The sequence below is a fragment of the Orbicella franksi genome, chromosome 13 (genome assembly GCF_964199315.1).
Source record: "Orbicella franksi chromosome 13, jaOrbFran1.1, whole genome shotgun sequence".
NCBI classification, from domain to species: domain Eukaryota; kingdom Metazoa; phylum Cnidaria; class Anthozoa; order Scleractinia; family Merulinidae; genus Orbicella; species Orbicella franksi.
The window spans coordinates 9037386-9062210 of record NC_138157.1 but is presented as its reverse complement, the minus strand read 5'-3'; the positions used below and the strand labels follow the sequence as shown (position 1 = coordinate 9062210).

The 24825-nt window shown below is 41.0% G+C and overlaps 2 protein-coding genes across 7 annotated transcripts in view; one reads left to right on the top strand and one right to left on the bottom strand.

Annotated features, from left to right (window-relative positions):
* Positions 1-1816: 1816 nt before the first annotated feature.
* Positions 1817-3513, top strand: LOC145465012 (type I iodothyronine deiodinase-like). The gene is made up of 2 exons (XM_081448827.1): positions 1817-2507; positions 2876-3513. The coding sequence occupies exons 1-2, from the start codon at positions 2025-2027 to the stop codon at positions 3137-3139; spliced, it is 747 nt and encodes a 248-aa protein (XP_081304953.1). The 5' UTR covers positions 1817-2024; the 3' UTR covers positions 3140-3513.
* The window catches only part of LOC145466762 (polycystin family receptor for egg jelly-like), a 41794-nt gene continuing 20477 nt past the window's right edge, over positions 3509-24825 (bottom strand). For all 6 annotated transcript variants that reach the window (XM_081450475.1, XM_081450476.1, XM_081450472.1 and 3 more), the window contains 16 exons: positions 24510-24803; positions 23836-24009; positions 21490-21756; positions 20136-20390; positions 18794-18961; positions 16047-18459; positions 14741-15353; positions 14241-14432; positions 13496-13621; positions 12977-13168; positions 11869-12102; positions 10337-11071; positions 9821-10057; positions 7939-9447; positions 7440-7614; positions 3509-6586 (listed from right to left, as the gene is read on the bottom strand). In XM_081450475.1, the coding sequence (XP_081306601.1) occupies positions 5097-6586; positions 7440-7614; positions 7939-9447; positions 9821-10057; positions 10337-11071; positions 11869-12102; positions 12977-13168; positions 13496-13621; positions 14241-14432; positions 14741-15353; positions 16047-18459; positions 18794-18961; positions 20136-20390; positions 21490-21756; positions 23836-24009; positions 24510-24803 (9074 nt within the window). In that variant the 3' untranslated portion in view covers positions 3509-5096. The remainder of the gene's footprint in view (positions 6587-7439; positions 7615-7938; positions 9448-9820; positions 10058-10336; positions 11072-11868; positions 12103-12976; positions 13169-13495; positions 13622-14240; positions 14433-14740; positions 15354-16046; positions 18460-18793; positions 18962-20135; positions 20391-21489; positions 21757-23835; positions 24010-24509; positions 24804-24825) is intronic.

Below are 24825 nucleotides of genomic sequence, written 5' to 3'. Positions count from 1 at the left end.
AGTAACCCGGCTATATGATCAACTCATTTACGAGAGGTTCAAAATGAATAATTTCTTCATCTGGTCAACACGACCACTCGTGTAAATGGTTATCATAAACGGACCAAACTATTGCATTCTTCAGAAACCAAATCCTCCCTTCTTACCTTATAACATTCTGTATCATATGACTTGGGAGAATTCGGTTCATCACAATACCATGATCAAGTGCCTTATTCTCAGAAACTACTCACTAAAATTTGTTTTGAACCATCATGAGAACAAAGCAGCTAATCCGCGCTAGCTTGTTGACATGGCAGACTGAATCAACCTGGCATTGAAATCTTTACAGATCTTTACCCCCAAGTTATTAAAACCATGACTTCCACTGCGTTGCATGAGCTTTTTTTCCAGCGTAGCGTGCCTCTCTGTTTTGTAGTTTTTTAAATACAAGGATGATTCTTTGTTCAGTGATTCCCTAGTACACGAAGCCCCTTCCATTGACGTCATGAGCACCTACAGAGCCACGAAATCAGGCTATGTTTTCAAGACAACGACACGAAATGTGGCGCTTATGAACCACACGATGGTTTGGCTTCTAAGCTTTAAGGCTTAAATATCGAGATTTCCGGGAAAAGGCACACAAACACGGCCTCAGAGTCATACTGTGCCCGTCAAATAAACCTGTTTGGGGCTCCCTGCGAGACTCGACTTCGTAAACAATTACGTAGTGATCTAACCGAAGAACTCAAAATAGAAAATCGCATCATCACAAAATGCTAATTCAACATTTTTGTGATTGCACCTCCATGACTCATTTTTGTCGAAACGGAAGAGAAATTGGACGGATTTACGTGCTTACAATATACAGTTTCTGTTTATAAATCATTCCTAGTTAGTACCAGTTGAAAATTGCCTTCAAATATAATTCTGTAACTGGGAGGCTTGTTTGTGTAAGATTGCCGGGTGCAATATTCGTGTACAATTACATTTATACGGTACTAGAATTCAGCTAAGGACATGTCTAAGATCCCCTTCGCTCGTTTAAAGATGTACGTGATGGGATGACTCCGGCAACCCTCATTACCTCCTGCCTGTCTGCAGTGTTTACATAGTATCACGAACTCTCTAGGTGTCACAAGAAGACACGGTTTAGTAAAGAAAAAACATCGTTTTAACACCATGGTAACAGGAATATCAATGAGACTTGAAAAACAAATACTGAAAAAATTCAAACAAAAATTGACCTCAGCTTTCTACCCAGAAAAACAACCACCTGGATCATGTCCAGGCATTTTTTTTTTTTTTTTACTTATTTGCGAGTTTTTGGACGTGCTTTTTCAAAACCAGCCAAAATTGTCCCCAAGGAATAATTTCCAAAGAACATTTAGTCGCATTACATTCTTAAATCCTTTGAGTATTGTGGACGATGTGAGCTCTTACATAGTGTGCACACAATCTATTTCATCAACACGAACAGTTTTATACCTCAAAAAATTATGGACAGAAACCAGTCTTTCAAACAAGCACCTAACGTGGAGGACCCTTCATATTCTAAGGCTAAATAGCTGGAAATGTTTTAAGAACACCATTAAAACACATTGCCTGTTATTTTGGCGCGCGTTTGATAATATTATCGTGCAGAAGACAAAAGAGTCTATTTGCTTAATTCTGATTTAGCCACGATAGCATGTTTTTCAAGTTTTAAAATAGACGAGGAAGCCTGTCTTGTGATAGAGACAGGGTGTTAATTGTTGAAATCTGGAAATGCGCTGAAGGCGTCCAAATATGTGTGTCTGGGATCGGTATTTCCTGCAAAATTCAATGGTAGGCTTTATTGTACCGATATATTGATTGTATGCGATAATCAATCAAGCAAGAATGTAACTCAGGCGGATTTAAAGAGAATTGAGCAATCTATTGTTTTTGTGTATCCAGTGGGAAGATCAGGCACGAACCACATATTAACATCATTTTTTATGATTAGAAAACATCTGGAGGGTTGTTAAGACACTCATTCTGCACCCGGACAGAGTGAAGTCAACATGTTTGTCCAGACTGTCCAAGCCGTCCAAATGTTCACAGCTTACAGCATGCTACTGCTGTTTTTTTCAATTGGCTCTTTGCTGAAATCGGTGCCTGCTTTTCGGAAATTTATCATCGGAGCTTTTGATGCCGTTACCAAAGTAAAGTTGCCGGTGACCTCGTATTGGGACTCTTTATTCACTGATCAAATGCTCCAGAACGTATGGCATAGCGTGGCTTTAGACCTGAACAAGAAGATGAAGCAAGATTCCGAAGCGCCAAACAGCCCAGTGGTGTCACTGACTGGCAAACACTGTTTTCCTTTATTACAGATGTCCCAATCTGGACGGCCTCTTGTTTTAAACTTTGGCAGCTGTACCTGCCCAATATTCATGAGCCAGTTAGATGAATTTCTGAAAATGGCCAATCACTTCAGCCACGTCGCTGAGTTTTGCGTTGTTTACATCGAAGAAGCACACCCATCAGACGGATGGGCGTTAAAAGTGAGTCAATATTTTATGAATTTTTATGAAATTAGGACATGTACAAAACCCAGAAATTAATTTTTGCCGTACGAATCAATGTCAACTTCGCATTTAGGAGGCTAAGAAGCAATAGAACAACTTTCCTCTTCAAGAATATAAGCGTTCAGTACCTTTTAGCTGTCACCAGTACAACTTTTCAGACACCAAGTAGCTTATATTACAGCAAAAAGATCTGTCTATTCCTATTGGTCTTTGCAAGCCCGAAATGGCTGCACCAGTATCGACTCTGGACCTCTGAAGTGATCCTTCTCCCACCATACATTCGAGACAACAAAACATTTTAACGCTTTTATTAAGTTACCTTTTACATGCACGTCTTTTTATAGGACAACTACGAAATCAGAACGCACAGAACACAAGCCGAAAGATGTCGCGCCGCGTGTGAGGTGGCCCGAAAAATTCCCGGATGTCCGGTGGTGGTGGATACAATGCTTGACGCAGCAAACTTCGCTTACGGTGCTCTTCCCATCCGCTTTCACATCGTCCAGAACGGAAGGGTTGTTTACGAAGGTGGGCCAGGACCTATGGGTTACGACATGAAAGGAGTGAAGGAGTGGCTGGAAAGGTATCACACTGGGAAATCATTATGAGGTCGAGAAAGTCGATCTTAGAGACCTGTGAACTACACCAACCATGAACCCAAAGAAGTTGTGGCGGATATGGACCGAGACTTCGATGAAAAATAATTATTAACAGTCTTTGATGACGTAACTTCAAGAACACAATATCGTGCCGTTTTGGACAACCGAGATTTCATAAATGAACTTTGTTTTCTTAAATCAATGCCTCATTAGACACTCTCAAGTGCGTGAAAAATTTAAAATGTTGCTTCAGTAACACCATATATTCAAAGACTACTACAAATCGGTGAACTAAACCGACAGACTCATTTACGACGAAGTTTTTAAACTTGGTTTGATCGATTTCTAATAAAATATTACTATAAGTAGATTAAGCCACCATCCTTGCGCCTTTCGTGTGCTGTAAAAAGTATTAGCTTACCCGCATTAGTAAAAAAAAACATTGCAATTGTAAGCAAGAAGCAGCGTGAAGAGATTTATTTATAAACTTATATATTTTATATCATATAGCAATTTCCGAATAAAATATATACTGAGAAATATCTATCTTGTTGATTATTACTTTTTGACCGAACATACTCGTAATCAAAAACAGTTAACTAAAGTTTGTCCCCTATCGGTAGTTGTAATTCAACTGAGCTTGTCAGAGCTACTTTATACATAATGACGGCATTGGAATTGGTCTCACCAGCACAAGTGTTAGAAGCACTCCCCCGGGTTCCCTGTAACGACCAGTAAACAGCACCTCATTAGCCAAGTCTATGAACAAACCCAACTCGCGACAACGCAAGCGCGCATTTACAATCACTTCGATATCAAGGAGTGATAAGATGGAACATTCTGAATACCGATGACCCTTTGTTGACCTCACCCAGGTTTATGTCAAGACACATTAAAATTTCTCCTCCATCAAAAAACACCTCAGCAGCCGAGTGGAATATCATGTGGATAGTATTTAATAATACCACGTGGCACAATAATAGTGTTACGTTCAAACGATAGGTACTCCAAGTACCAAGTACCTCTTAGTGTCCGAGTACAAGGTCAAGACCTTGTGCCCGGCTCGGGCACTGTGGCCGAATTCTGGTGTGAATACTTCGATTAAGATGTGTGTTCACATTAGTTTCCTGCTAGAATCGTCCTCGGACACCGAGCTCGGGTACAAAGTGTGGACATGACCTTGACCATTGAACAAAATGAACTAACATAAAGTTTTACATTGCCTTATCATGCAGATGTACAATTTATTGTCTGCGTGACTTATCGTCAAAATCATCTGTATTAGCGTATCAACAAAAAAATGTTACACCAAATGTGTGGGAAAACGAAGGAAAGTGCGCGGGAGTCACGAGTCCGTACAGGAGGCGCGAGAAAAAGGGAAGGGGGCGGATCCCTAGAGTGACAGGGAAAACGTTGGCGGATTTTTCTTTTTTTGCAAGATTTTTGCGGATTTTCTTGAAAGACAATGGACGGAAACCACCAAAGAAGGGCTGGGACTGGGAAGTTCAGGATCTATTAGCAGTTCTAAGAGGTTTGCTCTACGCGAAAGCTGCAATCACTCCAGCACAATTGTGAAATATATAATAGTGATTTATTTTCGTCCCTAATAAAGCAATATAAATGGATATAATTGCGTATCAAAATAATCTCACCAGTAATTACAATCACTTTTTCCCTTTTAATTTCCGCTATGTAGATATAAAACTGGTTTTACTTGGCCCATAGGTCGTTTATAACCTTCGACTTAACGTAGACAACGAAGTTCAAACTAAAATTAACATTCCTAATGTTCAGTGTAGACTGAAGTCTCGGTTTTTTTAAAGCTACCGGGAGTACTTTGAGAACTTCCCTCTTTTTTTGTCGTTTAAAGTTTGGTCCATAGGTCGTTTAGGACCTTTAACTTAACGGAGACTACGAAGTTCAAACTAAGAAACATTCTTAATGTTCCATGTAGACTAGGGTATTTTTAAAATGAAGTTTCTGTTGTTCCTGAGCACTCACTTCGTGAAGACGCTAAACTGTCTTGTTCGTGTTTCCTCAGCATCATCTCCAGCAAAACATCTTCGTCTTCTTCTTCCTCTTCTAAGATTGAGACATCCCTGAATTTGCTCTGCAAGATAGCTAGCTTTCTGTTCAACACATTATAACGGTTTTTTGCATTTATGATCCTGTAGCCATTTTCATCGTCACTCGAATCATCCACGAACCATTTCTGCTCAGGGCCCACGCTCGAAGAGAGTAAATTCACGCCCAAGATTGCTTTCAACCGTTTCATTATGAACTCTATAAGTTCTGGATCCGTTTCCGAAGGTTTAAGATGGACTTCTCTACTCCCAAAAGCTGCGTTTATGATTGAAACGAACATGTTGAGAAGTATGAGTTCCATGAGAATGCTGTAACAGAAAAATAAAGCGGGGCCAATAACACGGTCAACCTGTTCCAAATCATGAAAATAGGAAGCACCGAGGAGTGCATTGAGCATGGCTTGAAATGCCGATGGAAGCGAAATGAAATCTTGTAAATGAGCTCCGAATGATATGTGAGACATGATCACAAAAGGGAGAAACCAGAACAGAAATTGAACCATGAAGAGAATTATTTCCTGTCGCATGTTAGAAAACGTTTGATTTAAAAGTTTGATGTGGCTGTTGTATCTCAACAAGTACAGGAACTTGATCGTTGTAAGGAACACCACAAACGCGATCATGTAGGTGTCAATTTCGTTCCACGTGAGCAGCATCGAAAAGCTGACAAAAAGGAAGGGGTTATCGCTCAAGTCTTTCATAGTTGCGTTAATACTTATCATCTTGACAAAGTACAAAGCAATAGACACGAGTGCGAAAAGGACCTGCAAAAGATCTACCAAATTCCAAAATTTCCTGAAGAATGCCAGCCTCTGATGGTACATACACTTGATAACCTTGTAAAGTAAGAACAATATGACCAAAGCAATTATAAGCTCCGCGGCTAGTGCGACGTTAGCGAGCTCTCCTACGTATCTGTAAACGCGTATGGTGTCAATTCTACGGAATGTCTCCACTCCGCCAGTTGGCATGGCCTCCACCAGTAGTGATATAACACTGAACAAGTTTACTTGGGCGTTGTAAACAGTGAACTCTACAAACACACCGCGCGTGCGTCGATCAATCCATTCGTAATGGGCCAGTTCATCGATCACTTCTTGCGACTTAGCGGAGTAGTAACCAAGTTCTGCCACGTATCCTCCCCCTGAGTATACAGTTGTCGTACCCCACAGCGGAACGCCTTTGAGCTCCGTAGCTGTATGGTAACGCCATGGCCTGGGGCACATGTCATATGATATGTTTCCAATTGGTATATTAGGAGGAACAGGGACCCATTCAGGTTTATAGAGGCTTTTGTCTTCGTCTTGAAAGCTGTACAGGCCATAACAACCTCTGGCTAAATATCGTATAAATGGAATATTACTACACGTGTCTGCAAGGTAAAACGATTTACGTTAATTTAATTTTGTGTTAAGTAGATACTCTGGGAGAATTTTAAAAAAAAGCACCACGCTTTTCAGTTTTGAATACATGTTTCGACAGTAACTTCTGTCATCGTCAGTTACAACTAGAGTGATTTTAAATAGACAAGTTGCTCAATAAGTGTTACCCAGAATAACTTACATAACAAGAACAAAATTGAAATTGGAACTGAAACCAAAAGAACAACAGGCAAATGCAGAGAAAAACGCGCAGAAAAATTAAAATGAAAGAGACAAATTAACATGACGAATTTGCTGATTTAAAGCAGGCTTCTCCGAACTGATACACGTAGCTTCTTTAATTTTTACTTGAAACTTTGTGGCGGCAGAGTCCAAAATGGTGAAAGACTCGCAAAAACAAGATTTGCGACATTCTGCGAGATTTGTAATTACAGTAAAAGGCAAAAGGTTTGCTTATGTGAGTCCAAATGTAAAATTTAATTCGCAAACAAGATGAAACGCGAAACATTTAAAAATAATGTTCATTTACAGAGCGACGAAATGATGGATTTGTGATGACGTGGAAACGTTTACTGGCCGATATAGACACAGCGCCAGAAAAGTAGACAAATGAGTATATAAATACAGACAGACAGACAGAATGACAGAGGGACAGACAGTCAGAGGGACAGACAGTCAGTCGACAGACAGACAGACAGAGTCAGTGAAGAAGTGGAACCTACAATGTGGGTGGATTTTCCCCATTTCCCTTTCGACCACCCTAGTTTGCTGCGATTTGCAATGGGCCAAGGATCTGGTCAATAAAAGTTCACTCACATAGTTATAATGTGCTCTCTTTCTTACCATTCAAAACTCTTAGCTGTCTAAGACGAACCATGCCAACCAGAGCTGAACTCCTATCAATCAAGAGTCCATTTTCTGAGTCCGCAGCAGGCATTCCGTTATACCATGGACCGACAAAAACAGCTGGAATGATGCCTTCGCGAACCCAGTCCCAAATGCCGGCAAAATGTTGAGCCTGAAAAGAGAACAGAAACATAAATAAACATCCAAAGTATTTGTAGTTTGAAAGTAAAGCAAAATAATATACTCTGAAAATAATTTATTTGAACACTGGTTTGAACCCAGGAGTATCAGTAGTTCGTCTGGAGTAATTTCCAGGCGAGGGTAGTTGAAGATGATTTCCGCTCAGGTTGTCGAAACTTCAATCTCACCAGGCGAACAACTAGTCATTTTTGATGGATAAAAAATCAAAATACAGAATATCATTCAGCTACGCCCCACTTCGTGTTGTTCACTTTCCGCACGAAGTGTAATTTAGGAACGCGCAAAAACAACTCACCGATACATGGAATATATTCTCCAAGTGATTGGTCATCTCATACGCGATTGGATCACGGTGCCCATAAGCCACTATGAGTAAAAGAAGAAGAAACAGAGAATAGAACAACACGTCTGTCATGACTTCGGACGACTTAATCTCTTTCATTCTTTTCATCTTCGCCTTCTGTAACACATTTTTCTGCAATGGTAGAGAATCGTCCCCTGCAACCTCATCACCTAGCTGAACCTCGGTCGAGTACGCACTTCCATCATCATCATCATCTGTCTTCATTTTCCGTGCCTTAACTCGACGGTGCTTTTCTCTTTGCTCCATGGAAAATTTTACGAGAAAAGCAAGCAACGCTGAAAATAGGGCAACTTTTACAGGCTGAGAGATCGCGGCATCTTGAATGAAAGACACAAAGAATGACAAAAGCCACTGTTGTGATCGCTCACTCCCCCACTCGAGGGAATACATCAAGGTGAAGAACGTTGAGACAAATACCGACACGAAACACAATATCCAAGCCAGGTAGTATAAAAAGCGGCAGAAATATCTTTTCCTTTTTTCCTTGGTTATTATAGAGTCATCTGTCTTGAAGTTGAAAGTGCTCTCAGAACCAGAGATGATGGTAGACATACTGTTTGTGATATGTAGTTGGTATGGCAAAGGCAGGTACTTACGCGACGATGGCCTCCGTCCGAATCGTCGATTAAAGATCGTTAATTCTGACTTAGGCAGCGTAGTTTTGGTAGGTGGCGTAGCTTTGGATTTCTCCTCGACTACAGGGATAGTCGTTGTGGATGATTTACGAAACAGTTGAGTTATGCCCAGGTTGATGGGAAATATGATCAAGCTGCTCTGGATCCCTATCATCAGTTGACGCATGCTGATCTTTATAGGACCGAGATAAAATACAGGAGAAGTGTCAGCTTTCCCGTTATCATAAAACATGGCGTTTGCGATCATTGTGCTGAACAGAATCGACAAACAGCACGAAGCCCGCTGCACACGAGTAAAGCTGCTCGCCGGTGGTTTGGCGGCTACTGAAATCCAGAGATGCTCGTCATAAAGACCATTTGCACTATTTGACAAAAACAGATGCTTGTAATTAGACATTTCGCCTACGTTTGCAACGTAGATTACTTTTTCCGTCTTCCCATCATCATTTTCAACTGCCAGCCACTCTCCGCACATAAAACTCCACCTTTCGTCACTCAGAGTGTCCCGGACAACCACGTGATCGAGGTTCCAAGAGGGATCATCGCCCGCGTTGTCATGCCAAATATGGAGATATAGCAACTGGCCTAGCGAGCTTGGAAGGTACATAGTGCAGGTGACAACAGAACCTCTGCTAAACTTCACTTTGGTGAGCTTGCTCAATGGAATTACACCGCTAGACCCGTTTTCTCCAACAATGATGAAGGCAACTCGAGCTGTGGTTCCTGAATTTCTTCCCTTACTGGTACATATCGTAACTTCATAAGCATTATGGTTCCACGGCTTCCCGATGACGATAATTCCTTTCTAGAGAAGTATAATTGATAGACAGAAAGTAAATTCATTGACTGTACAGGGAAATACTTTCATTGATCATTACTATTTAAACACTAGTTGTTTCGCTGAACCAGAAATCATTTCTTAGTAATGCAAATACCCTCCTTCAATTTAACAGATCCCATCACTTCCTCTCTTTTCCAAAGAAAATAAACACTGTTAGTTTGGGGTCAGAAGTGAGAAAATAACATAAAAGAATAAATAAATAAATAAATAAATAGATAAATAAATAAATAGCTTCGTTTGGACGGAAAGCCAGTTGATTCTGAAAAGCACATGTAAGAACATTTAACGGCCCTGTATGTCCCCCAGCTGTAAATACTTGACATTCATTGGTCATCACCTGGGAATCACGATCTCTTATGTCAGCTCTCCGTGCCCATATTATGACCAGAAGATATAACAAGAATATACTGATCATTGTAGCCAGTACAGCCATATTGTTATGAATATCATCAAAGGCAATCCACACTTTATCGAAGTCGATTGGGTTTGGCTTCACAAGGAGGCCTCCGCCGAACGAGGTTAAATGCTTGCAACGACAGCTCAAGGTTCGTGATAGGGTACGTCGGCGGCCAGTCTAAAAAGGAAAGAGAAATTTCAACTGTCAGAGGGTAAAACAAAGCAAAACCTTGAGAGGTAAGATATGGTATGGTCTAGGTCTGGCCTGGTGTGGGAGGGGTTTTCGTTTGGTCTGGTCTGGATTAGGTTTTCTGGTCTTGTCTTCTTTGGCCTGGTGTGTTCCTGTCTGATTTTCTGGTGTCATATACAAAATTAAACTTGGCATATGTAACCAAGCAGAAATAACCTTCTTCATCTAAAAATGTGACAAACATTAAAGTTAATATTTCCCCCTTACCCTGCATCCACCCCCGGAGAACTGGTTACTAGAAGGATTCCAATAGTTGCATCCCAGGCCCAACGACTCCATTGTGTAGTTGCTGTGTTTGGACTTGTCATAGCCTTCTTGGTTTGGAGCGAACTTTCCATTCGGAGGTTGAGTAGGAGGTGGATCTTTGTATTCAATGCAGTTTAGTGACCTTTTGATACGCCCTCCTTTCCCACAATCCCTCCTTTCTCGGCTATGAACGTCGCGCTGACTTCCAGCTTCGTATTTCACACCTATGTAATACGTACCCTCTTTATTCAAGTATGTGCTTGGCAGGAAAATGCCGTAAGGATTCTCCGTACAGTTGTCGTGTTCAGAAGAGCAGCTCGAAAAGTTGGGTAATTTTGCCTGCAGGTCGTACTCCAAGATTGTAGGTTTTGCTCCGTACTTTACTAAAATTGTCATTTGTTCTTGCTCTCCAAGTGATTTCACATAGAATTCCATTGCGCCATTGGTCGTATCCACTTCAGAAATGTGGTACTGTATACTCTCATTGTCTCTTTGCTTAAAGAATACTTCTGATGCTGACAAAGGGGTTAATGGTTCGAAAGGAATCTCTAGATCGATTTCCTCTGCTAGATTGGAAATGTTTATAACTTGGCGGGTTAGGCCAAGTGACGCTATCACTTTGACATCTAGGATGGACGTTGTTACTAACTCGCTTGACTTGTCCCAGGTGAAAGGGTTTGTTGGGATGTACAGCAACTAAAACAAGAAAAGAAAGACAAGATTTTGCTCCTTCAACCAAGAAAAGTCTCAAAAGTGATGCCCAGACCCCGTTTAAAGGCGATCTCGTTATTGCGGCCATTACGCCAGCTCGTTGGGCGTACGTGAAAAAAGACTCAATGCGATCTTGATTATGACCCTCCTTACTGCAGTATTTAGATGGCCTACATGTACATTTACCGGATTAAATACTACTCAGGTAACCGTAGAAAGAACTATTAATATCGTACTGTTATCAATGAAGCAAACGCCCAGAAACATTCTCAAACGCTTGCCAAGATAACCTTTGGCTGAGAACAGATGTGGCTGTTTCTGGGTAACTTTACCAGAAGAGTTTCAAACCCAAAACGACGTTTATTCACAGGTAGCGAGTACTGCTCGGCACAATTTGCTTCCTTAACACTGAATTACACGAATGTACGGTTTACCCGAGATAACAATCTGGATGACAAAAATGAAAAGAAATAAACTTAAATACTAACACATCGCCAAGAAAAAGACTCACAACAATTCGCAAAAGGTACAAAAAACTGTTTCTCACCATTTAGGTCTTCGGTAACACATGATACGATCCGATGGAAAACGATTTTGTTTATATCTAAGCACCACGCGATGCGAAAACACAAAATGACGGAAAGCACGACTAGTGAGCGGTTACCTAGCACTTGAAGAATGTCCGTGGATACACAATCTGGCTGAACTGCAGCCACAACAGCAATCAAATACAGGGAATGAAAATAATAATGAAATTACCCCAAAACTTAATACTCGTATACCTGAACATCCACTGCCCTATTTCCGAGTACATCCGCGATATCTGGAAACTTTACACTTGCATTTCCTGCCCTGAGGGGTTTGTCGACAATAGCGGTGCCCCTAGCTCTTCTGCAGGTCAGTATAGCGGACTTGGTTTGAATTTCGATGTCATTTTGCCCGGGCAACTGCTTGTTGAATATAGCCTCGGCGACTCTGTCAAAATTGTCCATGTTTCGGTAAGCTATTTCCTTACTCTAATGGCGAAAAAGTGAACGGAAAACGCTGTTAGAACATTTTGCTTGCACCAACCCTATAATAATAATAATAATAATAATAATAATAATTGTCGCGGCTAATCGCCGTCGCAAAGTACAGCAACGACGCAGCTCAACAAGGTCGAACTGAAAGCATACATTGGCGCCTCTGGCAGCCGCTATACGGTCCATGTGCGACCTTGGAGCACAGCTTACAGCCAGCTGGAATCAGCTGTATGTTGGTTTTTGCTGACGGGGGAAAACCGGAGAACCCGGAGAAAAACCCTCGAAGCAGAGAAGAGAACCAACACAAACTCAACCCACTTATGGCGTCGGATCCGGGAATCGAACCCGGGCCACATTGGTGGGAGGCGAGTGCTCTCACCACTGCGCCATCCCTGCTCCCCTACGGTTGTAGAGAATAAGAATGAGAGATTTTCTGCATGAATACTGATCAGAACGTCAGTGCTGTTATTTTTTTTTAGCATAGAGTAAAGCTGTTGTGGTGTAAATGACATTGCGAATTACGCTAGAAACTAGACACTTAAACACTGCGAGTGTTGCGTGACGTATTGTGTTACATTATAATTCGTTGTCTTGTATATGTAGTGTGACTTCACTTTATTATATGAGCCTGAAATCCCCGTGGTTGCAGTTGGCCGCCATGTTTTCTGTAGTAAGAGATTTGGTGATTAAAGCCTAATATTCTACAGGCAAACGTCTTCTCTTTATCCACAACAGCAGTTATGTGCTTTTAAAGATTTAAGCTGTTTTCAAATCTTGGACAGTGAAGTCAAGTATTGCTCTTCAGCGCACGTGGAATCATGGTAAATGACCACACCAAATATTTATTCTCACATAAAAAGAAACACACCTTTTCTTGATCGGCATCATTCGTGGCATCCTTTCGACGGAAATCGGCGTTATATGACGCTGACATTAAGATGTTGAACACAGCACTAACAAGATTCACTGCTCCTTCGGTGACAACAGACACACCAATGTCGTCTTGCGATTTGTTCACCAGAAGAGTGATCATGCTTGAAATTTTGTCAGTGGCTATTTGCTGTCACGAAAAGCAATAGAGTAAGATTAGAAGCCAGCAAAACAACTTTCGGCATTCTCTGTTTCAGAAGCCGGGCCGGCTTTGACGCTCTTTAATCTTTTATCCTGATCATCACCCTTCGTACATGAGACTGCAACGGCCGTCAGTTAGTTCTAAGTTTTGCCTGTCGTATGCACGTCTTATTAACCATTCACATCCCTGTAACTAAATAAGTCAGAACAACCCATCGTGACGCTAAACACGTGCTACAAAGATCGTAATGAAGAATCGCATCAGTTAGCAGATTACTTAAACCCGAAATGCCCAATGACTGTTATAGATTTGTACCTGAGCTGTTGAGTTAACTTGCTCCTTGACCTCTGCAGCTGCCGCTATCATGGTTGAAACTTGATTGACTTCTGTCAGGGTTGAGATCGGAATTCTGGAGATCTTTTCCATGACGGTATAGCGGACCTGTAGGAAAAAAAGGTTGGGCAGTAAAATTTGATATCACCCATGATATTGAGATCTTTACTTTGTTATGGTTTGATCTAGTCTCCTCCGCAGCCGTTTTTTGGGATGTCACGCTTTGGGGGGAGCGTTGCGTGACATCCCAAAAAACGGCTGCGGAGGAGACTAGGTTTGATCCGGCGCTGAACTAGTTTCGACTTGTTGTCGAGGAAAAAAATGCAGAGTGCTTCTTTGCCCTTCTTTGTTTGTTTGTTTATTATTTTGATTTTTTGGTTTTTTTTATTGCTTGTTTTTAGAAACTCGACGCTCTATCCAAAATTCTTGGAATGGCAATTGTGTGCACGTTTCTCTGCATATTCGCTCCCATATTCGAAATTAACCAATGAAATGCCACGTCAAGCACTGATCTGATATGGCTACGATATCATGGTCACTTGGCCGAATTTGGGTACGGTAAATAACTAATCGTACCGTTTTTAGTACAGTTCGGAGGCGTATCAGGCTCGTTTGGTCTCGCCAGGGGTATTTTGGCTCGAATACGAACCATGGTTCGATCAAACTCGCCCGATATGCCGCCGAAGCGTATCAAAAAGCTACGATTAGGTATAAATACAGACCTCACCTCCTTCTGCAATTCGTAAACGCTTGAATCATTCCCTAAGTGTGTTGCCTCATAGTTAAGGTTGGAGAGTACACCGCTGACCAATTCAGAAACTGAATCGATGTCTCCGATGTTTATGTAAAAATCAAGTTTGCTGTTGTAGTTCAAAACCAAGTCATCGAGTTCTGACTGGACAAAATTGCGCGGAAGTACCTGCAAGGAGAGATAAATATGTTATTTAACTAGCGTGAGGTCCATATGGAAAATGTTACTTCAAGGTTATAAAGCTACAAGGGTTGAAAGTTGGCAAGGGCCTCAAAGGCGCTTCCGAACTGAATGGGGTTAAAACTGTCATCAGTCTTTTCGATAAGTTTTGGCTAGAAAACACTTCTTACTTCCGTACTGGATTGATTTAAGTGTAGCTACAATGGGTTTTTAAAATAAATTTACAAATGAAAACGTTAAGCAACCATTTAAATGGAAACACTTGCACCGATACTTCTTGCATAATGTGTTTTTACCTTAATTGATCTCTGATCCGCTATGCGCTCTCCAAGAGAATCGATAATGCTGAAAAAGACCGTAAGCTCGAAGTTCTTGTCAATTGGTTCTCCTGGAGCCAGTTTGACTGAGAACTGTTCTTCCTCTGCTCTAAAAAGCAATGGCTTTAGTTGCGTGTATGGATCATAGTAAGAGAACACGTAAAGAAGAGGCAAATGCTTGCTCTTCCACCCAGAACATCCAAACGTGAACATGGTTTCATAAGCTTTACCTTCGGAAGGACCCACGGAACAGTTCCCTCCGTGTGGAGGACGACTAGTAGTAAAGCTGTATTCGGTGAGACCTTCATTAGGGAATGATCTGTACCGGAGTCGTATTACGTAGGACATCTCTGGCTTTAGTAGATTAGCTTTCAGCACAAGATTCTTTGAGCTTGTGTTTGATAGTGCAATGCTCTCCAGATCATCTACTTCGATCCAGTTTAACAGACCCGTCTCGTTAACGTTCCTGTAGAAAAGTTCCCAAGAAAATGACGACGTTGAGTTTGTTTTTGAACACTCATTAGAGACACATCGACTTGTGACGGACAGGATATCAGTAGTGAGAACCATGTGTTTGCAGTTCACTTTGCACCTGAAATACAAAACGTTTGTCTCATCATAATTGAAACAAGAGAGATAAGATAAGATAACTTTATTTATACACGGTTTTTCCATCAGTCAATTAAAAACTGCTTTTCATGGAGGCAGTGTCTAAACATTTGCATAAAATTAAGATATTACTTAAAACTGTGGCGACTTAATTTTGATTTGAAATCGGTCAGTGAAGATGCTTGTCTTAGGTCTATAGGTAAGTTGTTTCACACCTGAACTCCGCTGTACGAAAAACATCTCTTAAGATAATCAGTTCGAGGAATCACTAGGCTAGAGGCTAGAAGTCACACACTGTGTCACTGGTGGCTTTGAAAAATGAAAACTGCTGTTTCCAATTAGTTCTCTTTAGGATACAATGGCTAATTCTCTCTATGAGACACGTTTGCAGGGAATCAGGGTACTTGTGTCCATCAAAACAATGCAGCAGTGCAGTCCAAGATGATTAATACAACTACCATGATTCTCTGCAGGCATGTCTCAAAGAGAAAATCAGGCATTAGTTTTCGGCATCCAAACATGGTCATTGCTCGAGTTACTTTTGTCTTCCTCTGGCTGGCTGGGAGACACAGTAGTGCGATGAATAGATAAACCGGGTATCAGCAGTTACTTTGATAGCCAATCAGATAAAACGTTGTATCGAATCTGTATTACATTACAATATGTAAAAGCAAACCTTATATGGAAATGAGATATTTCCGCGTCTTTCATTTGGATAACTGTTGATTTTGTGGCCTCTCTGTTACCGGACACCAACACTAATTTAATTACATAAATTCCGTTCTTGATTATCTTTTGTCGAGGAAGAGATATATGTGAGGAATTCATTGGTAATGTTCCGTTTTGATTGAAACAGCCATCTGGCAATGGATTCTCAACGAGGACATCCAATAAAGTGGAAAGAGGTGTTTTTGAGGTACTGAAGTCTGTAAACCTGTCAGTTATATTATAGCAGTACCATTTAAATTCCAAGCCACTTCTATCTAAGGTATCAGGGTCCCGTGAACCAGCTGCGTTGATAACCACTGGTCGTGAATACATCCTTTCGTTGGCGGAGCCTTCCTGCATGTCAATGATCAGATCGGAGGTTGTGACTCTAACGTATCCTTCAGCAATACCCTTGATACTAAAGGCGTTGACTAATGTGAGCGTAAGTTTGATAAGATATAATCCATACTCTAGTTCATTGGACAGTAAAATGAGGTGCGACGTTGCTGTCACCTTGGTATTCTGCAGCACAAATCCCTCCCCCGTTTCGTTTTTAGATATTTCCCATTGAAGAGTCGCTCCTGTCGCCCCTTCGCAATCGATGTGGTACCGAGAACGAATAGTGACTTCTTTAGAGCGTATAATTCCAGTTGGTGTAAGTGGATTGCTTGCAATGTTCGACAGAGTCACATCAGGCGTACGACAAGGTAGCTCTGTTACTACCACAGTGGTGTTTACTGACACACATTCGAATCCATTCTGACCACTCCAAGTTATATTGTAGACCCCAGCGGTACTATAACTGTAGTTATATAGCACGGACGGATAGGTAAATGATGAATTTTCGATGTAATTTTCACCATCATTTGGCGTGCAGTTCAGCGGTCCAAAAGAGACCTTTTGGCTATTTCCAAGATCTAAAGTAAAACAGGAAGGATATCCTGTTTCACCCGCTGTGAGGTTCAGCGTCAGGACATTCTTGACCATAACTGGGCCGTTGTGGTTTATGCTCATCTCAAGTGTCCTTGGTACAACCTTCGTTGTATACTTAGCGCTGCTTGAACTGATGGTGTTGTTGCATGTAAACGTGACCGTGTAAGATCCATACCACGTATACTTATAAGTCCAGGACGATGTCAAGTTAGAATACATAAAAAATACTTTGCTCTGTTCTCTACCATCAAGATTTAACCAGCACTGGAAGGCTGTACCTTGCTGAACAGCTAAAGAGCACACAGTCATGTCAGACAGGCCAACAGTTTTGTTGCAGGCGACCTCAACTCCGACTAAAGGCACAAGCCTCAAAACGGCCACTCTATGGAGAACACTTTCGCTGCTGACGTTATTGTATGCGCTGATATTGACGTCAAAGGACCCATTACTTGAAAATGAATAATTAAAGATTCTGTTTGTCGTCGTTATTGTGTGCCCATCGCCCATGTTAAACACAAACTTGGGGAGAGTTCCGTTTGTAAGGCTCAGGAAAAATAATATTCGATCCTCTTGGAAACACGACGGGTATACACTAAGACACTGGATTGTCACGTTGAATCCATGTATGGCAACTTCACTTATGATCAAAGTTGACGCGTTAGCTTGACTGACAGCGTTAGAGGCGTAAAACAGGCCATTGCAAACTCCAACAGTGTCAAAAACACAAGTCAGCAAACTGTCCAAGTTGCTTGGTCCGCTCAACCAGGTGGTCAAGAATGGGAGTTTGCACTCATCATACGTCGCCTTTACTGATACGTTCGTTCCCTGGGCTATAGAGAATAAAAACCGTGCTCTTTCTCCGACTGACACAAAGTAAACATCTCGATCAACCCTAAACCCTTCCACAAGATCTTGCACAATTACCTGGCGGGTTGATGTTAGCATGCTCACCTTGTTTGCAACGATCACTTTAGCAGGGAACAGGCCAGCTTGAGGGTAGGAATAGTTTGCCTCGAAGCTAGTCGAACTGATAGCCGACCCATCTCCGAAAAGAAAGGAAATGTTAGGTGCACTAAGGGATATGACATCCAATGAAATGTTGAAACGAGATGATGTATTTGTTACTACAGCACTAGGCGCCGTGAAGTTTAGCCCAGAGAGTTTTACTTGGACATGTGCCATTTTCCAAATTGTCTGGTTACTGAAGAAATTAAAAGCGTAGACTTTGACTGCATAGTCACCTTCTGATGTGTAATTATGCTCGTTTGTAAGGAAAAACGGGGTTGTAGCGTTTGCCAAAATATTCTGAGATACGGTTTCGTTCCCAATGTCATCTCCCCAGTTGATGACCACGGTCGAGTTTGTCCCGAGACTCAATTTCCACGAAACAGACAAGTTTTGACCCAGAACCACGGAAAAATTGTTGCTGACAAAAGATAACCCAATGACTGTGAAAACAATAAATACAATATGTAGTTACGGATAAGAGACAACTCGGAATATGGGTCTGAATGGGGTGGCCCCTTACAATTTTGGCTTTTTACGGCTAACAGTTAAAATTTTCCAATTTTCGTACCTAACGGCTAAATTTGTGGCTCGTTAATTAATAAAACAAGGCTGATACTACGTAGAGTGAGACCTAACGAGGCAACAACATGCATGATACTAGAGTCCGGAAGCCAAGATGCAACCGTGGAGCGGTCTTTGGAACTTGCTGGATCTTGCCAGTGCAGTGAGCAGCAAAGAACCGAGCGGAAATGCACAACTGTTTACTAAGCTTACCTGGGCATGGGTAGTTGCAAGGAGCAATTTGCTGAATCAAAGGACAGTGGGCTCCACTGGTTTTAGTGACAGGACTGAGACATGTCTTGATTCTTGTCTTGACAGGTGTGTGTCCACATTCGGTGCAGTTACTCCAAGAAGACCACTCTGTGTCTAGTCCTCCATATGCTTTGGGAGTTGTTTTATGAAAGGAATAAATAGTAATGCAGTTATACAGACCATTATTCTAAAGTTCAGATCCACTTGACAATTCAAGGCAGGGACGAGATCGCATGTTAGCCGTATGAGCCGCGCGTGGCAGCCAATATCAGTCCATCCATACAGTCATATATTTTATAAACAAACTGCACTGGCCGCACTCGTAGAGTATTCTACTTTCAAATCAAACCGATTTGATCGCTATATCATAACCTTATCAGATGTTCAGGAAAATCATTACTGTCTTAGTTTTAGTTTTAGTTTACAAAAGCTTCTTCAATATTGTATGTATTTATGGTCATGAAAATAAAGCTAGCTGTTTTTGTTGTTGTTGTTGTTGTTGTTGTTGTTGTTGGGGCGATGTTTGGACAGTATTAATTGCACAGGGGAACAGAGGAGTCGTATTTTCAGCTAGATTCACTCTCCTAATGTGACGCAAATCGACCTTGTTGATTCAGATCAGTATAGGTAATTAATCTAAGTGCCATCGGTGTGAACAGGTGTTAAGTGTCCGTTGAAACTCATATCACTACTGACGACTTACAGTAGAGAAAGGTGAGTTGTGAGAGAGTATATAATTTGGAGTGTAATATCCGAGAAATATAAAAACTTGGGGGATCTTAAAAATTCGCATTTTACAATTTGATGATCGCTGTGTTCGGTCAGAAGAAGAAGACCAAGGAGCGATATTCGCGCAGTATGGTCCCGAGGAACTTAGTTGATAATTGTACACGACTGCAAAGCAGATTATATAAACGCTTGAAAATGCACCCTTTTCCTTGCTTAATGAAAAATCGTATATATGCTCAAATCACGTTATATGTGAGATAGAATGGCTGAAAAACCGCTTTAGACGATGTATGTTGCAATATCAACATTGGGAGTTGTGTGTGATTGTGTGGCAATCTTTGTCATACTGGTAGCCCTACTGAACGTTTGTAAATTCATTCGTAATTGCAATCGTAAATTCGACAAGTTCCTCTTCAATTTCCCCCAGTTACAAACAGTTGCAACTGTGTGCCTGGTATCTTTCATTAAATTTCTCCTTTAATCTAAGTTTTCTGTGAAAATCAAAGCCCCGGATCAAAGCCCAGCGAAGGGTTGATATTGATTACCCAATACTAAATATCTAGTTATATCTTACCTGTCTGGCAGCTGTAATACATTGTAAATTCAAATTTCGACCAACAAGAACCTCCTAATATGGATTTGCTGTGATCGATATAACAAGAGTTCCTGCCGTCGCATAAACTCTGAATTATCTTCATTGCTTTGGAATTACCAGCACATTCTCCGTCTCTCTGCCAGGAAACAGCATGGGTGACAATCACCATGTCGTCATAGCAATGCAGATCACGTGGTATCAATGTCCAGTCCTCGAACTGGCTCATATGATAAACTTGGGAAAGAAGGTAGAAATCATAACATTATTTATAAATGAAATTGAAGAATGATCATCGCAGTATATTTCCCAATTTAAGCAATTGGAAAGAAGAAGCCTGAAAAAATTCAGGGCTTCAACGGGATTCGAACCCGTGACCTTCGCGATACCGGTGCGATGCTCTACCAACTGAGCTATGAAGCCACACATTGGGAGCGAGGCCACTTAATTGAGTTCATATCTTCCCGTGAGGAGTGAAATGATGTGAAGTTTATATGAAATAATTCATATATAAACTGCGGTTGTAGATGAAATTGAAGAAAGATCATCGCAGTATATTTCCCAATTTAAGCAATTGGAAAGAAGAAGCCTGAAAAAAATCAGGGCGGTATTGCGGAGGTCACGGGTTCGAATCCCGTTGGAGCCCTGATTTTTTTCAGGTTAAAATAATCAATACTTATGTTGACTCTCGATAACTCGCACCCGTCTAGGGAAAACATAAAAAGCGAACTCGAGTTGGTGTGTAGAGAGTTGTAACTCAGTATCGGGATCGATCGGAGATGAGACTGAAATGATCGAGAATAAGGGACATTTACAGACACTTTGCATTTCAATCAGGCTTACGATGGACCTACGGTGGAGGCTTACAGCTTACGGTGGAGGCGCGGTGGCCTCATGGTTAGTGCGCTCGTCCCCGGATCGAGCGGTCCGGGTTCGAGCCCTCGCCGGAGACACTGTGTTGTGTTCTTGAGCAAGACACTTGACTCTCACAGTGCCTCTTTCCCCCCAGGAGTATAAATGGTTACCGGAGAATTGTTGGGGAAACCTAACAAATTGCGGGGGAGTGACCTGCGATGGCCTAGCATCCTGTCCAGGGGGGAGTAAAAATACTCCTAGCCACCTCAGTGCTACAGAAACCGGGATAAGCCCCAGCAGCTATGAGCCAGTCGGCACCAAGGTTTCACACTACTTACGATGGACTAGCATGCCATCCAGGGGGGGATTAGAAATACTCCTAGTCGCTTCATGCTGTAGAAACAGGAGTAAGCGCCGGCCTGCTGGACCACTTGTCTCGTATAAAGACTTTACCTACAACTACCGACCTATCCGCACTCACTTGACTGACATCTGTAAGTGACGTTAAGTGGTTTCTTAATCTCAGGACATGAATCGTTGAAAATATCTGCAGAAGCTTCCAGATAACACTGTCGTCTTCCCTGGCATCGTTTCATGACAGCAATCTTGCTTCTGTTGTTTGACGTGCAGCTGCCATTTCCGTAAAACACTGACCGGATCTCAATCACCGTATGATATTTCTCATTTAGCCCGAACATAGGACAGACAATTGTGGTATTTTCGCCATCATTAAGGCTGATATTGAGATCTGAAAATGAGCAACGTTCATTTTCAACATTATTTTGATCATTATACACTAGGAATATTGGATACGCACATATAATAAATAATAATAAATAATACCTTTGTTTACCCTCGGCAGTGTTTATAGCACAAAGGCTAGTAGTGTTTTTTTTTTTTTTTTTTTTTTTTTTGTAGTAGATACAATGAAAGAATCCATGTAAAATATCAAACATGAGAGACAGTGTATCATCGGGATATCCAAACATTGAGAAGAGAGTTAAAAATACGACGCGCAGCGGAGTATTTTTGAAGGAATTCGAGGTGTTTGGATAGCCGATAAAACACTGTCTCCTCTCAATCGAAACAAACGGAGAAGCATAATCGTCAAAATCTTTGATAATTACGACCGGGTACCCAAACTTCCTTCACGGTTGTGATTTCCTTTGTTTTAACTTGATGAATTATTAATGAGTTTGAGAAGTAATATATCGAAATACACTAATAAAAGTGACTGAATAATGTTAACAGAAGTCAATCAAAACCAAAACGTTTGAATAACTGTTATTTATAAACTTTTGGTTCAGTCGACGCAGTACGACATTGTCCGCCATAATATCCTAAAAAAAGCGAACTGAAGTGGAGGAAGGTGGATGGAAGAGTAATCTGAACTGCAAGTTTACGTCATTTTACTCTGTTGTATTTCGGAGGGGCCGGTAGCGAGCCTTGCAAAGCCGATTAAGAATCAGATCCAGATAATAAACTGATCAATATTTTGAGTTCTTTTGTTACAAAGAGCTTTCCATTGCTACTTTTTTAAGGATTTAAAATTAGTTAGTATCAATACCGAACGGACATAAATTATAACCAGAAAACGTCTCATATTAGAAAATTGTAAAACTGTGGTCAAAATTTTCACGCTTATCCAAGATAAGCTTAATCGTGCTTTACAACACTGTCCAATATTGCAGTGTAACGGGGCGCTCAAACATTTTAAGGTGGTTCGATACAGTTTCTTCTGAAACCTACCTAGCATTTTCAATTGGCGTTTTACCAACCTTCCCTTAGTATGATATCGATGCGAAAATAAAACCAGTTTTTGGAAAAAGATTGAAGTTTGGTTGAATGTGTTTTCAAATGTTATCGATATTTCCATGGAAACGATAAAACAAAAGAATGAAAATAGCAACCAAAAAGCATCGTTTGAAATGTTTTCTCTATTTATTCGAAATCAAACATACAGAAATATATACATTTCGCCCATAAAAGTAAAATATAAAACTGTAAGGTAAAAAGCTATTAAAATTGAGTCTAAATGTTTTCGATCTGTTTGATCATCATCAGAGATCGAAAACGTTTAGACTTACCTTAAAGTTTTATATCAAACATACAGAAGAAACATAGCAGATTTGGTTCGTACAAAATTCATGCTTTTCCGATTTTCATTTTTTGGTTTATCGTTTCCATGAAATATCTCTAACACTCTTGCTAATTATGCTTAGAAGAGGCCCCGCGGGACATCTGGTATTTTCGCGCGCGCGTGAGGTCAATTTGCTAATAAGACTAGTAGTTTAAATTCTGTCGCAACGGTCAAACTAACAGTTATATTAGAGCTGGTCGTTGTCGCTGTTCTTGTAATTTCCTTTTCGCGATCATCGTCTACCAGAGGTCAATCATTCATTTCGGGAAAAAGCTGTAAGTTTGTGTTTTTCGGGGTTTGTCCGTTCAGCCGTCTAAAGTTGTAAATAATTGTTTATTTTTGTTCTATTTTCAGTCAAACTCGTTGTCGTGAATAAACTTAAACGTTTGTTCTTTTTTAAAACGATGTTTGAAGACCGGTCAAGATTAGCTTCGCGATATGGCGGTAACAATATCGATTACCTTAAAAAACAAATTCAACCAAACTTCAATCTTTTCCAAAAACTGGTGTAATTTTCACATCGATCAGACTAAGGAAAGGTTGGTAAAACGCCAATTGAAAATGCTAGGTATGGTCCAGAAAAGACTGTATCGAACCACCTTAAGCGTGAGCAGCCAGCGAATTTTAAAAACTGTTCGCAATGGCTCTTAAAATGCGGCCAACTTTTTATTCAATAACAGTCCAAACCTCCACAGCGATGATAACAATGTTCCCTTTCATTTTTATCCCTCCAGGAACAGGCTCCCATGGGAGTATAAGGTACCCCAGGGTCAATACAGTCACGGGATCTTGTTCGACGGGTGGTGAGACCGCATGTCTCACAGGACTGCCAGGATCCCCAAGCAGTGTAGACGGCGTCCTCTACGAAAGAAAACATTGGGACATCTCGATTTTATTTTCAAACTACTGTAATATGAATGACTTGAGTAAATATTCGTTTATTATCTTGACCTCTCTCGAGCCAGCACAAATTTACACGAATTTTCTTCTTTTTATATCGATAAAACATCAGTACATTCTGCCTCCGTCAGAGGCTTGACTTCGTTAAAGTTGCTCTAGAGCTTGTAACTAGAATACAAAGCACAAGTTAAAGCTGAAGGAAAAGCGAATAGCGAGCGGGAGACTGGGCACGAGGCTCCGGCGGACGGTGTTCCGTCGAGAAATACGAGCCCAAAACTGAAAAAATTCAAAGTTGTACGAGAAATAATTTCTCTCAGAAAACAAAACATTTCCTCCTCTTTTCAATAATTAACACCTGCAACCTAAAATAACCCATTGTACATTAAAGTCACTTTTATCTTTCCTGCACATCTTTCTTCACCGCCCTCCCGCCGATCTTCACAGCTAGTGCTTTTACTTACTTTGCTGACAGCTGTGGTACACTGTGAGATAATTACTGCTGTCTTTGCATTGGTACTGGCCTTTTAAGCCCAACTTGTTACCGGATACTCCTGGTATGTCACAACTGTAGTGATCGCAAAAATCATCGATGCCGTCGTATGTCAGATCAGAGATGCAAGGGGTTGGACCAGATGCGGGACAAGATTCGGAAGAGTTCACTTGGCCATAAAAAGGCGTATTGTGAAAAACCAAACGCAATTCAGGAGGGCAGCTGATAAGGGCTTTGTCTTCATCGCAAAATGTTCTCTTAAATACTACAAGAAAAGATGAAGCAAC